This window comes from Protopterus annectens, chromosome 5.part1, assembly GCF_019279795.1.
Source record: "Protopterus annectens isolate FY-2018-M chromosome 5.part1, PAN1.0, whole genome shotgun sequence".
Taxonomy (NCBI): domain Eukaryota; kingdom Metazoa; phylum Chordata; order Ceratodontiformes; family Protopteridae; genus Protopterus; species Protopterus annectens.
In genome coordinates this window covers 717,980,077-717,995,371 of record NC_056736.1, presented here as the reverse complement: position 1 = coordinate 717,995,371, position 15,295 = coordinate 717,980,077, and the positions used below count along the sequence as shown (strand labels likewise).

The following is a 15,295-nucleotide window of genomic DNA, read 5'->3' as shown; positions in this document are numbered from 1 at the left end:
CATCCAGTAAATTTTGAAGAACAGAAGACTTGGTTAAATTAGATTAAAAACATGTACAAAATTCGCACAATAAAAATACATAAATAAATGGACACAGATAAAGACAAATACATGGAATATACACAAGTCCTAAACTCAAGATGTCTGGACCTATACAACAAAATAGAACTTACACAAAATATCATAATATGTACATTCACACTATTTTCTCCAGGACATATAAAATGAATCCAAGTACAACACTTGAGCAGAACTACAAGTTCAAACACACTGCCTTACTGCTGTTTGGGTAGTAGTGCCCAGCTACACTCCTCTGGCAGTCTACTAAAAGCCAGACTCCTCCCCTACCTACATAAGCGTTACATGGACCAATCACAGGAGACTACAAACACAAAGACAGGCCCCTACCAGTTTTCTCCATGAGAGAAGGATCTCTTAGAAGACTGTTCCTTACTCAATCTCTTCAGCTGCTCCATTTTTCTCTTAGTATAATGTATTCTGCTGCTCAGCTTGGACTTTTTCTGACTGGGGAATTGTAGGTGCTTGTGATTTTACTTTGCCTGCAATATAAGGCTTATACGGTTTATTAGAAGCTTCATTTAAAAAATGTAATAGGAAAACTTGCGGATTTTGCAATTTGCCTTTGAGGTTACTGAGGTGACGGAGCAGGTTTACAGCATTTAAATGCCATTTTTCATTTAAAAATCACAATTTTCTCACCATTTGTATGTTAAACATTTTTGACAGGAATTTTTTATAAGTTTACTCTTCGTTTCTTCTCAAAGGCCGTTTTATGCCGTCTCTAAAAATTTGGAGTTGAAACTAGCTTTCCTGGTTAAAGCTGGGGGTACTTTCGTGACATTTACTTTGGGCTTTGTACTGTGTTGCTGAAACTGCTGTCTTCAGATCATCATCCCTACAGATAAAGACTTCTGATTGCTATTTAGAGGGAGAATAGTGGGATTTGCCTATTTTTTCTTTTTTTTTTTACTCAGCTGACCATGTAGCCATTATTTGACAGGAAGGTTTTGTCTATCTTGACAGACTTAGAAATGGTGACACCCCCCCCCCCCAATCTACCCTTTCTATACCTAAAAAACATGGATATGAATCAATAAATATGCCTCAGTCTACAGCTTGCGACTTTGCATTAGCCTTGGGCAGACCATCAAACTACTCGCCTTCCTTTCCTCGCCAGGTCCCCTTTTGAGTGTTATTATTACAACTGTGTGTACCATGCAGGTTAGACACATCCTCTATGGGTGTACTATTTGCTTGGTTTAGGTATAGGAGATCCAAACTCTTTATGGACACTTTACTTCCCTTGCACTTAATCTGTTGCCAGTGTTGGTGTCCCCCACACCCCCTGGGATTGTACCACTGGCATAATGCATGCAAAGAGAGAGAGAAGATGTACCATGCTGCAGAGAAACTGTTTAAGACTGTTTTCACCCGAGTTGGTGACTATGGCTAGAGCCATTACTCAAGGCCATTGATTACAAGCTGCAAATGTGGGTTATAACTAAATTTATTAATCCCACCCCTGTTCAACTACCCAAGGATCCTGATTTTGAAAGGGCTCTGGAATCTGAGGTTTTAGAAGGTCTCAGTCTGAGCAGTTAAAATTTCCTCTGTGGATGAAGAGTTTCAGAAATTGCTCAGTCACCTCAGCAACCCCAAAGGTATTCTTCTTCCTGAATGCTGGCTAGATTTAGGGCGGCATTCAAATGGAAGCAATCTTCAGCTGCCCCCAAGATCAGCAAGGTATAGGAGCTTTTGGGGAACGAAGCCCTAATACTGGCAACCTTCCCTCCATCTTTGCCAGTATTGGAAGTTGCTTTCACTACTGAAAGGGGTCTCGTCCTAAAAAACATTTAAGAAATTCAGGTGTACACAGCCATGATATGCCTCCAAGCTCCCAGCTTCTGTGTCCGCAGAGACCTTAAACAATAAAAAGATGTCTTCATCAAATGTAGCCCCTCAAGATAATCCAGGCAAGTGTCTAGAATTTCAAGGAAGAAGCTGACGCAGCCCCAGCATGGTAGCTTTTAAGGTGTTTAATTACCAATGTTTTATATGGAAGTTTGCGTTGAGGTGCATTTATAGATGAGTTTGCTGCATTATTACCTGCAGAGTAGAGAGAAAAAAAAAAGTGTGTGTGAAGAGATTTGTGAAACAATGGAAACAGTGCCTAAACATGATAAAAAGAGTGCATTGGATGGGGATGATACGGCTTGCAGAAATGCAGCTACGTCTATTATGGTAGACCGCTATGCTTGGTTGCACAACCAGAACTTTTCTGACGAGTTAAAAAATGAGATTTTAAATGCTCCTCGATGCGGATTGTGTACTTGGTACAGCAGCTAATCCGATTCAACACTGGGATGACAGAGGCAAACTGATGTAAGGGGTGTCTAAAAATGTTATATTCAAAGTTTTCCTCCAATAAAGCAAGATAATTTTCGGCAGCCTGACAAACGGAAGTCCCAAAACACAAGTCACCAAAAAGAAAAGGTAGAATGAGAACGCCACCAAACCCAAGAGGAGTTTCTTTCCCAAAGGATAACCTCCCTTCCCAACATACAACTATGCCAAGGCATGGCAATCACTTTGAAGTTCTTCTTCAGGTTCCCCATTGTGAAAGATGCTCTCAAACAAGGTGGTCTGGCAGCCAGTTTCCAAAAAAATGTGTGCTCAACATTCATGGCAAAGGTTACAGGTGGCAGTGGAAGGAACATCGCCTCCATTCAGGGGAGGGTTCCCCCTCATCCACCAAAACAGACTTTACATTCTCGGGCATATGCTGGACACAGAGGTCATAATGGCAGCCCCTCTCTGACAGAGAGAGAGAGAGAGAGAGAAAGTACAGTCGTACAAGTAAAAGTTACCGTACCAGTATATGTTCAAATGATCACTGGTGCAGTAGCCTTAGTTATATGGGTTACATCCCGTCAACGATGCAACAGTTGAATAAACACAAAACAAAAAATAAACTTGTAATCAAAAACAAAGATAGGCAGCAAGCGGTAGAATTCCAACCAGTTTATTGTTAGCACTTTCATTCAGGAAATACATGAACTTCTTCAGACAAAGAAACCCCAAGAGTCCTCAGTTAAAACTGTCAATTATGAGATAATTATAAAACCAATTAACATAACTCGAGAAATTTAAAGAGCCAGTGTTATACAAGGTAAAATGTATATGTAAATAAATATAAATGCTTTTTTTAAAAAATCAGCAACAATTTTAAAATCACAGCACATGCAACAGCTGGCCAGCTTCCAAAGCTTCAGGGCACATTCCACACACCAAAACTGTAAGGCAGCATGAGCTGAACTGACATAGGTACGTTTGGGCACAAAGAACTTCACAGCTGAACCCCTGAAAAGCCAAGCCTAAGAACAAAACAAAATATCCACACCCTGGCACAAAAAAACACACCAAAAACAGGGGGGGGGGTGGAGCAGTGATCATTCCAACATCTACTGTTACAGTAGGTTTTACTTAAGCAACTATATTATATTCAGCATATTGATCACTGCTGCAGTAACCTTAGCCATTTGGGTACATTACCTTAGCTAAATACATACATAAACTGTGGTGGTGGCGCTGCGGTAGCGTTGTCGCCTCACAGTATGACGTTGTCCTGTTCGATTCTCAGTTAAAGTGTCTTCTGTGTTGAGACATGCGTGAATGGGCGTACCTTCGTTGAAGGTTGTGCGTCAGAGCCGGCAACTCGGTACGTAAAAATCTACTGCCAATCATTAGCGGACCGGAGTTCCGCTGTGGCGACCCCTAACCGGGAAAAGCAGAAAGATACAACACCCTTAGCTAAATACATTTAGGAGGTAGAAGAAGAATCCAGGGGTCCTTGGAGACAGGTCCTAGCAAAGTTTGATCTGGACCTACAAAAGGACTCAAGCTTACAGTGTTTTGTAAAAGTATTGCAAAGGACCAAGAAACGGCTTCTAGAATACTTCTGGACTCTAACCTATTCCAAAAGCTATAGATGAAGCCAAGACCCTGGCAGTGTGGGCCTTGACCCTGTGTGGAATAGTTTTATGGAGAGTATAATAAAAGATAAAAGCCTTATACAACCATTTGCACAGGCTGTCCCTTCTTACCTTTACAAGAAAAGTACAGTTGTGTCCACTTACCATAAATGTAGATGTTAGAGTTTATTCACTGTTGCAGTCCTAACATATGGGTTTATCTGGCTCCCAGTAGCCCTCAGTCAGCCCGAATACCAAAGTCCTTGGTATATGACATCGGCTGTAAACTGATCTCAGAACGTCGGGTATAAAGGGAGGCGGTCGATGCCATTTCCTCAGTTTCTTGCCTTAACTGTCAGGAGCCCCCAAAAGAAGGCTAAACCAGGAAGGAGACGCCCTGGAAAATGCCATCCAAAAATAACATATCTAGTCTGTGCCTTAGGAAAAAGGGGGAAATGGAGGGTGGGAAACCAGGACTGCAACACTGAATACATTCAAACATCTACATTTATGGTAAGTGTACACAACTGTACTATGTTCTTCGTGTTTCACCGTTGCAGTCCTAACATATGGGTAGATTCCCAAAGCCCAGGAACAAAAAACAAAAGGGGGGAGGAAGAATCACAGACTAAGGGTTGGTAAGGAGGCCTTGCAAAACTGCAGAGGCAAAACCAGCCCTGGATTTAGAAAACAAAGGTAGGTTGTAATGCTTTGTGAACGTATGGACAGAAGACCAAGTAGATGCTTCTAGAATGTCCTTGGTAGGCACACCTCTCAAAAAAGCTGCAGAAGTACAGGCTGCTCTTGTAGAATGCGTCTTAATACCCTGAAGGGGAACCTTCCCCATGCTGTAGGTAACAAAACTGAATACAATGAGCAATCCATTTGGAGATGGTTCGTTTCAAAATAGCTTTACCCTGAGCCCCAGGAGCAAAACTAACCAACTGCTCAGATTTCCGAAAGGGCTTAGACCTATTTAAGTAAAATCTCAACCGTCTGTGCATATCAAGAGAGTGCAGAATCCTTTCCCCTTTATTCTGGGGGTTATTGAAAAAAAGTAGGCAGATGAATGCCAAGGTGGTTTCCAGTCTGACCCTTAACCAAAGGAGGGATTAGTTCTCAAAGAAACCCGGTCTATGAAAAATAATAATGAAAGGTTCTACTGCCATTAAGGCTTGCAGCTCTGAAATCCTTCTGGCGGAAGGAATAGCCAAAAGAAAGGCGGTCTTCCATGAAAGAATCTAAATCTGCAGAGGCAGCAGACTCAAAAGGAGGAAGAGTAAGCTTCTCTAGGACAAAATTAAGATCCCAAGCAGGAGTAGGAGCTCTTCTGGGAGGTCTAAGATTGCTAGCTCCCCTCAGGAACTCCTTCATCAAAGGGTGAGAAAAAATTGGTTGCTCAAAAGAACAATGAGCAGAAATTGCTGAAGCATGAATCTTAATTGAAGAAAAGGAAAGTCCACCATCAAGCAAACCTGATAGATAACCAAGAATGAGGGAAAGAGAAGGTTGAGAAGACTTCTCATTTAGCCTGCATCCAAGAGCAAAATCTCCATTTATCTGCATAGGATTTCCTGGTGCTAGGCCTCATGAAGAACTTCAACCACCTGCTGGGAAAGATTTAATGCATTAGCCAGGCAGCTAAATGCAGAGTTTGAAGAGGAGGATGAAGAAACTTTCCCCCTTCTTGAACCAACACATTTGGTACCAGGGGAAAATGCCAAGGCTGAACTTTGGAAAGGCTGTTAAGGGGATATCAATGCTGCCTGGCCCAATCTGGTGCTATCAAAATAGCCTTTGGTTTTTCGTCCCTTATCTTTAGCAGCACTATGGGAAGAAGAGGCAGGGGGGGGGGGGCATACACAGAGTTGTGTCCATGGGAAGGACAAAGCGTCCACTCTCCATGCTTTGTTGTGAAACTCCCTGGTGCAGAAGGTTGGAAGGAGATGACTGGTGTGAGAGGAGAAAAGAAGATCCACCTGAGGAGTGCCCCAATGCAGAGTGATGCGATGGAAAATTATCTTGTTCAGTTGCCACTCGTGAGGATCCAGAACATGTCTGCTCAATTGATCCGCCAAGGAGTTTAGCCTCCGTGGAAGATACTGGGCTATGAGATGTATGCCCATGGAATCTGCGAAGGACCATAGTCTCATGCTATGTCTGCACAAAGGGTAAGAGTGAGCCCCCCCTGCTTGTTGATGTACCACATGACTGTGGTGTTGTCTGTCCTGATCAGAAGAGTCCCAGGGTAGAGTAGGTCCTTGAAAGCCAGCATGGCCTGCTGCACTGCCATCAATTCTTTTAAGTTTATGTGCAGATGAATATGTTGGGTGCTCCAAATCCCCTGTATGTCCCTGCCTTCCAGATGTGCCCCCCATGCATAATCTAAGGAGTCTGTGGTGAGAGTCTGGCTGGCAGGTGGTGGGCGGAAAGGCAGACCCTTGTTCTGAGAACAGGCTGTCGCCCACCAGAGAGACTCCATTTGTAGACAGGTAATAAAGGGAAGAATCAAGTCCAAGTCCTGCGTGTGTTGACACCAAAGGTTCTTGAGGTACCACTGAAGTTCTCACATGCAGCCTTGCACATGGGATCATCAGGATACATGAAGCCATGAACCCCAGTGCTTGCAGGAATTGCCAAGTTCTTGAAATAAGTCGACAGATCTTGTTGTTTGCCTTGAGGAATACCATCTGGGTGACTGTATTCAGACTCACTCCCAGGAATACAATCGCCCTTGTAAGAACCAACTTTGACTTCTTTTCGTTGAGAGAGTAACCCAAAGAAGTGAGAATGTTCTTCACGAAGTCCAAATTCTTTAACTGTTCTGGGGAGTTGTTCCTCTGCCTGCAAAAAGCAATGGCTGGCACCAGGTACTGTGTGAAAACTCTCGGAGCAGTAGATAAGCCAAAGGGCAGTGCAGAGAATTGGAAGTGTTGCGCCCCAGCCATGAAAAGAAACAGCCTGCAACTTTCTTTTATTGGGATGTGCAGATAAGCCTCCTTGAGATCCAAAGTTACCAGCCATGAATCCTTGTCCAACATTGGCAGTAACTGTTGAAAAATGAGCATCATGAATTTGGGAATCACCAGAAAAGTGTTTAGAATAGACAGATCCAGAATAGGGTGCCAGGTGCTCCCTTTTTTGGGTACCCGAAAAAAGTCTGGAATAAAAACCTAGGCCTGCCTGATTTGCAGGAACTGGCTCTATAGCACCCATAGTCAGAAGAGAAGAAATTTGATTATCTAACCTCTGCCCTGAGAGTTCTGGTTATGTCTGGGTAACCTTGTAGAACGAGGAGGAAGGTGTGAAAATAAAACTTGTAACCTTGGTTTACTATGTTGAGCACCCATTTGTCGCCTGTGATGGTTGACCATACCCCTGCAAACCTAGCTAACCTTCCCCTCAAAGGAAACCCTGGGCCCACAGAGGTAGGCACAAGAAGGCTGGAGTCATTGAGAATTCTTGCTTTGGGAAGCTGGCTTAGAACTCCCCGATTTAGCAGAAGGATGCCATTGTTTAGCCTTTGAGCCCTATGGAAGATCTGAAACCCCTAGGCCTAGAGCGACCCTGCTTGCCAGGATCAGGGAAAGACCAATTCTTAGAAGAATAATGCCTACAAAACAGAGCCTGAACCTAAAGGAAATCTTTACAGCTTGCATAGATTTTGCCTTATTCTCCAACTTTCAGTACCTCCTCAGCCTTGTTACCAAAAAAGTAGTCTTTGTGCAAAGGAACATCCAGCAATTTAGATTTTACAGGTTCAGAAAGAGGCTGCTCCCTAAGCCAAGCATGCCTTCTAATAACAGAACCAGTGGCTGCTGCTCTGCAGGAAGCCTCCAAGGTGTCAAAACCACAATAAAGAGAATGCTTATTAACCAGAGTGGCAGAATTTAGTAAGTCTCGTAAGTCTTTGTTCTGTGACATGGAAGGAATATCCCCAAGTTTAGCCTTAATAGCCTCCAAAGTATGCTGCTGATACTTAAGCATGTGAAAGACAATTCACAGATCTAATGGCAAGAGTTGCAGAGGTACAGACCTTTTTACCCCACCTGTCCAAGGCCCTAGACTCCTTATCAGAAGGTACAAGGTTTTTAGCAATAGTAGCCTTAACACCCTTGGAACCTTGGGAAATAATCTCAGGATCAGCAGTAGGATTTCTAAAAGGAAATTGATGAGAATCGGGAACCCTACAATACCCATCAGGTTTTCTGGGAGCAGGAGGAACAGAATTAGGAGTTAAAGAATTTTCCATGAAAACATAGGTTCATAGATTAGTACTAGACTAACTGCCCTTGCGAGCCATTTAAGTCTAGCCAATTATCTTTTGTGAGACTCAAACCCTGCACCTTGTGTTTGTAAGGTAAACACCTTAGCCATTAGGCCACCCTCCCAACCTCATTATCCACAACTTCCGAAACAGGAGGTATAGCCAGAGGTTTATGCTGTGGCAAATCCAAAAATTCCCAGATCCCCTTCTTAGACTGAGGAAAATCCTGACTTTCCCATTTAAAGTGCTCCCGAAGAGTATTCTAAGTATCCCCAAAGGAAAAATCTTCTGGAGGGGAGGCAGAAGTGATAGAGTCCTCAGCATCAGAATCATCAAAGCCAGAAAAAAGCTGAAAATTTCCTTCTTCACCAGCAGAAATATTGGAGACCTCAGAATATGATTCAGACAAAACATCAGGAGACAATTCCCTAGCCCTCTTGGAAGGGGGGGGGGGGGGTGAGAGCCCTTAATAAGGGAAAGATCACCAGCCATCTTTACCAACTGGGATGAAGGCACAGGAAGGGAGGCAGACACCTGCCGGTGGGTAGATTTGCGACTGAAAGGTTTGCTAGTAATCCGGAGGGACTCGTGAGGCCTAGCAACTGCAGAAGTCTGAGCTAAGGTAGTCGGTCAAAAGCCTGTGCCTGCATAGCGGCTCTGGACCCATCTGAGGCAGACAGGCAGAGGGTCTGAAGACAAAATAGCAGCCTGCGGCATGGAGGACTCAGTAAAGGTCGCGGCTGAAAATCTGCAGACTGTAGAGGCTGCGAAAGTGCCTCACTAGCTACTACTGGGCCGATGACCAAATTTCACTGGCGCGTCGTCAGCAGCTTTAACCCTAGGCCTGTCGCATTCCTTGTCCTTGCGTTTCCTAGGTATATCCGAAGTCGGGAGACCAGAAGATGCCATACCGACCAACTTAGGCCAGACTTCGAAATGCTTATATAAGATCTTACCTCTATGGCATATGGTATGCGGGTTGAAGGAAGCACAAAGATCCACAGTTAGGGACGTCGTGCTCAAGGCCCAAATAAGTTAAACAATAGGAATGAAAATCACGGTGCAGAATCTGTTTTCCGGAAGCAAGACAGTTATTAACTTTATCGGACATTCGTTAAAGCAAGAAAAGAGAGTCCCCAACGGGGTACTTATCTGAAGGCATCTTCAACTTGGTAGTCGGAATGTAGAAAGAAGGTAAACCACCGACCGGCACTAGTGTGAATTGCATCTGCTTCGGGCTCTGCGACAAGAAAGACTAAGGAAATGGTGTCGGCCGCCTCCCTTTATACCTAATGTTTTGACATCAGTTTATAAGAGACGTCGTATACCGAGGACTCTGGTATTCGGGCCGACTGAGGGCTACCGGGAGCCGGATAACCCATATGTTAGGACTGCAGCAGTGAAACACGAAGAACATTGAACAATTAATCCAAAGATCTGAAAGATTTAGCTCTGCAGAGACAGTACCAATGTTGTCTGTGGGCATCCTCATTTTTAGATTCAGGAAAGAAAACAGATATGTATAAGTAATGGCTTAAAGTAAACTCAGCTACCACTAAGTATAAAAGGAGGATCAGTTCTCAAACCCCGTCCCTATGGAAAAATGAGACTGGGTTTGACTCACCGCAAGAACTTGCAACTCGTATGCCCTTCTTGCAGATGTCCATGAAATCAGTAACTTTTTCCCATGTTAAGAACCTTGAGTCAGCCAGATTAGCTGGTTCAAATGGAACAAGCGTTAACTTCTGACAGTACCAACCTACCACACACCCCTGTTTTTTTTATGGGGGGTGTACATAGTTTAGTGTCTAGGTTACCATGGAGAACTGCTCCTCAACCTTTACTGTTTTTGTGTGGGGTGTGTACTGAAACAGGAGCTGTTCACACAAAGCTTGCGTTTCCTACTGGAGCCTAGAAAACTGAAAGAATCCCATCTATGAGTTTGTAAGGTAGTCCCTGTACTGCCAGGTGATTGGCCCATTACACCTACAGACAGGCAGAGAGAAGGACTCCGAGCTTTAACAAACTGCCACACAAGTGTAGTGGGGCACTAACACTCGAATGCCACTTACGCTGCGTGTTCTACAAACATCTATTACAGGTAAGTAGGAATGCCAGTTAGCTGCGTGTTCTAGAAACATGCGTTACAGACAAGTAGGAATGCCAGTTACGCTGCGTGTTCTAGAAACATCTATTACAAGTAGGAATGCCAGTTACGCTGCATGTTCTAGAAACATGCGTTACAGACAAGTAGGAATGCCAGTTACGCTGCATGTTCTATAAATATGTTACAGGTAAGTAGGAATGCCAGTTACGCTGCGTGTTCTAGAAACATGTGTTACAGGTAAGTAGGAATGCCAGTTACACTGCGTGTTCTACAAACATCTGTTACGTGTAAGTAGGACTAATGCAACTGCACGTACTGTTCAATTTCAAGATTTCCTTTCTTCTCATAGGAATGATGTCTACCACACATTTATATGGTGTGCGGTGAAATGTTCTAGGTAGCAGATTGTGAAAGGAAAAAAATGTTCTCTGTTGTCAAAAAGAAAGATGTTCTTACTAGAGATGCAACACAGTGTAAGTGAACAACGGGAGAAGAAATATGTTCTAAAGTAAATTTGTTGGCAAGTGAAGTTAGTGATTTAATTTATAATTTGTAGATTAAGGTTCTAAGCTAAAGGGCTTTTTCATCTTCAACAGGGAGACCATTTGAATTTTGCAGAAGTGAGGCAACTGGTGTTCCCTTTCATGGGACAGGGACAAAGAGACATGAAGTGATGTGCTTTGTTTATGGTCATTAGAAGAGGGTTTTCAATTATAAGACAAAATGGAAAAATGGAAAGCAAATATACAGAAACATGCGACTTTTCTACTAAACAAAAAATGCAGTAGGGGCTGGTGAATATGAATACATCTTATGCAATAAGACAGGAAACTGAAAACTACAATCTCCCATCAAAGTCTATGTTTCCGGTAGCAGCAGTAGAGATACCACGGTAGTCACTGATGCAACCAGGAAGTTGTTGGTCAGCCTGCTGACAGCTGAGCAGTACACTAAGGAAACAAAATAAACTTTCAGAAAGGCAGATCTCCTCACATCATATGGCAAAAGAAAACTCTTCCAAGACTTTAGTTTGGAAAACAAGTCTGTACACATTTGCTACATGCAAAAAAATGTTTCCCTTGACCAAAATTATCAGAAAATACACAAGATGATCAGTTAATTGGCTTTTAAGAATGCATATACACAATCTGTATCTATAAATACATATACACACACACATATATACATAAATATATATATATACACATATATATACATATATATATATGTATATATATATATATATATATATATATATACATATATATATATACACACACATACACACACAAATATATATACACATACACATACACTGTGTACACATGTATATATGCATGTGTTTATGTATTTATATAGTGAACTTGGTCAACACTATCTTTGGTCATCTGTTTAGCAATAAAAATCTGCTTGACTAAACAGAGGACAGTTGTGCAAAAATCACACAATCCTCAGAGTAGGGAAATTTGTCCTTTTCCCAAGATTGTGTGATCTTGGAGTTAGTATACATAATTAAGGAGGGGGTGTGGGGGCACAGCCCCCACATGGGGGGTGCAGAGAGGTTGTCCCCCACTGCAGAATCATTATTTCTTTTTATAGGTTTTGTATGCTCAGAGACTGCCGATCAGCATATGTGTTGGTAAGTGTGTCAGCATTTGCAAAGTCAGTCTTTTGTTGCAAATATTAATCCACAAAACCAAAATTTGGTATGCATCAACTACAGTACGTGGATTAGACTGCCAAGCTCTGTGCTACAGGTTGATAAAGCCCTCCATGTACTACAGAATCCAGCAAGAGAGAGTGAAAGTAAACAAATGGTGAGGGGCATGGTTGCCTAACTTAGTGCTCGATCAGTTTTTAGTGGAGATGTACAAAAACGCACCAGGAATACTGGGTCAATGGCATGCAAGGACTGCACGAAATGCCTTGTGCTGCAGCCAGGGAGAAGTCTGTATGTGCAGGACACCACAAAGACACGGCACTGCAATGGAGGAGCTCATAATATGGCAACTCATTGCGCAATGACTGTCAGCTTTTTTCCTGTTTACAGCCCCAAGACGATGACAGCAGTGAAAGGAAAACCACTGGTACACAGCCAATGGGGATAAAATAAGTAAAAAACAAACTGTCTTAAAAAGAAATATGAAAAGGGATCACGGACAAAAAAAAAAAAATTAATGGTGAAATGATATCAAGTGAAAGAAAGCTTTTCTGAAACAACTGCTGCTATAAGCGGTCAGTGGCACTACAGAAGAAGGGAAGGGGGCAAGTACACCCATTAATATGGGCTCACAGGGTAACTCCTACATTTAACGCAGTCAGTCCCAGGCAGATGCCCGGGAAAAGATTGGGGTCAACCTGCCCTGACAAGAGGTTCTTGTGCTTTACAGAATGCTCCTGAAGATTTGCACTCCTTCCCTTCAAATTATTACACCAATAGTTTTAGATGTGCTTTTACTAGAGTTCTGTTACTTTTTGTTTTATAAAGTAGAACTACCAGGACATTGTATAGTACACCCCAAATTCTGGCCATGAAACTCATCTGTAACTAACAGTATACAGAGTAATTTGAACAAGTTTTAGCAATTTGCTCTTGGATCGCCCATAAGAAAGCTTATAGTGGTTACTAGCCTTTTTGGGCTGCAAAACATTTTTTTTTAAACTATGTAGTATTCCAGAAATTGTAATCTCAAACACCCATATGAAAAACTGAAGCTAAATAAAGTATATCCAATTTAAAAAATATATGCAATTTCAAACTAGAATGCCTTAATCATTTGTGAAACTCCCTTCATGTGCCTGGTTAATTTCTCAGTCTGAAATGTTTATGAAATATTCTCAAATCAGTACCGCAGCTCAAACATCTCCCCAAATTCAGAACCCACCCACACAAACTAATACAAAGCAGACGAGGACAATTAAATTTAGCAACAATCAACCTTAAGCAGTAAAAGTAAAAATATCATTAGGATATTAACGAGCTACATACAAGTAAACAAACATCCATTTAACAGGCATAATATTACAAGGATGAAGAGCATGAATGCTAAATAACACTGCAGATCTCAAGATAGACACATTTACTTGCATGGAAACTGTGGTGATGTAAATATTTTAAGTACACCCATACAAGGTTTCTTTTATGAAAGCCAAATACCACAGACAACTGCAGCTTTGCAAGTTGTGATAAGCATCTGACAGAACTCTCCTGCAGTTACCACTACGTAAACTGAAACATACACAAGCACATTATTGTAAAACAAAGAAGAAAAAAAGTGTCCAGTCACGAGGCGCAGTTCTGTAAACACAACTACCTTTGTCGTTAGCTATTTAAGCAAATGCAAGTAAAAGAACAACCTGTCTTCAAGCAAATATAATCAGTAATAAAGGATATTCCATTTATTTGTTAACTGTGTAAAAGAATTGGTTATTTTTTAATCCTTTTCATTCACAGCCCAGGACATAAGGGCAGACATTGCACACAACCAGCATGTCAGCAGGGTGAGATGAAACCAAGTACCTGGGAAAAACCCAGGCAGAACACATGGGGAACACAAATTCCACAAAGGTCACCAGAGGTCAACACTAAACTGACCCACGAAAATGTGAGGAAAACCAGATACACAATCTTAAAATCTTTGAATTAAATAATTCTCCAAATGCAAAAAGTAGACCTCAGATAAAGTCAAGTGAAGGGCCTCCTCCCCTAACAAAAGCTGTGATCTGAATCTGAAGCACAGAGAGCCATGTGCTGCATCTCACCTTGGGTCGCTTCCACTGGATTCCAGACAATCTTGCGGTTGACTTATAATACAGTGACTCATCTGTGGGTGGGAAGAGTGGATCCTCAAAAAGCACCTTCTGCCTTTGGCACTCTTTCTTCAGAGAATAATAATTTTGGTTTTCAAACAACTTCATCCTTCAGGAGTGACAGATCTAGGCAAATAAGAAAATAATTACATCTGTACTCTGCACACAATCAGCTTTAACACTTCCTTTATTCATAGACTGGGCCTACAAATGTGGTCAATCATCAACAAACTCTAACAAAATATTGACAATCCACCATCTTTTGGTGGGATTACAAATATGGAGTAAATGTTACTATAACCTGTTCTATGGTTATTCATAACTAAACCATTAGTGTTCCAAATATCAACATGCATGTGCTAAAATTGTTTGTAAAGGGACCCACCTAAAGCAGGCATACTATCACACGGGCAAGTAGCAAAGAGACAACTAAAAAGGGAAACCCACTAAAAAATCAAGAACAGTCCAAAAAGTCAGACAATACTGGTCTCCCTCTATTCATTTTCCCACTTAAATCATCTCATCAGGCTGATTTCATTCTTAACATGGAAGACTACTCCAAAACCATCCTAGCAGAGAGTAAAAAACTTATTGGCGAGTCAACCCCTACCTCATTTTCCACAAGGACATGGTTTCTATGAGAACTAATCCCTTTATACCAAAATTGATCACAAGAGTTTACCTTCAGCCAGTCTATTAAAATTTCCAACTTTTTTTCCAGACCCCCAAAAACAAACTGTATGAAGATTTTTTTCAACCATATCTGCAGGCAGCTCAGATACTTCCTACATAAAACTCAAGCCTTCAGGAAATCTAATCAGCCGTTTATCTCCTATGAAGGAATAAAAGACAAACCAATGTTAAAGCAGGCTACTTCTAACCTGCTGTCTCATGCTAGTTCTTAACATTCTCACAGTAATAAGCCACTACCAGGCAGGGCTAGGGCCCATCCCACAAGGGCCTTAGCTTCTTTGGTGGCTCCTTTACTGCCTGTTAGTGACTGCATTTTCTCTAAGGTGCAGTGACCTCTCAAGTGAGAAAAAGTAAGGGGGCTATGAGGGTGTGACAAGCTCTGCCTGCAGAAATTGCTTTTGTAATGTTTTTGTTTCATTTGCTTGC

The 15,295-nt window shown here is 42.0% G+C and overlaps 1 protein-coding gene across 1 annotated transcript in view; it reads right to left on the bottom strand.

Moving 5' to 3' along the window:
• Positions 1-14,320, bottom strand: part of CAPN5 (calpain 5) — an 808,497-nt gene extending 794,177 nt beyond the window's left edge. Inside the window, exon 1 of the mRNA XM_044073347.1 lies at positions 14,129-14,320. Within this exon, the coding sequence (XP_043929282.1) occupies positions 14,129-14,284 (156 nt within the window). The 5' untranslated portion in view covers positions 14,285-14,320. The remainder of the gene's footprint in view (positions 1-14,128) is intronic.
• Between the last annotated feature and the right edge of the window lie 975 nt (positions 14,321-15,295).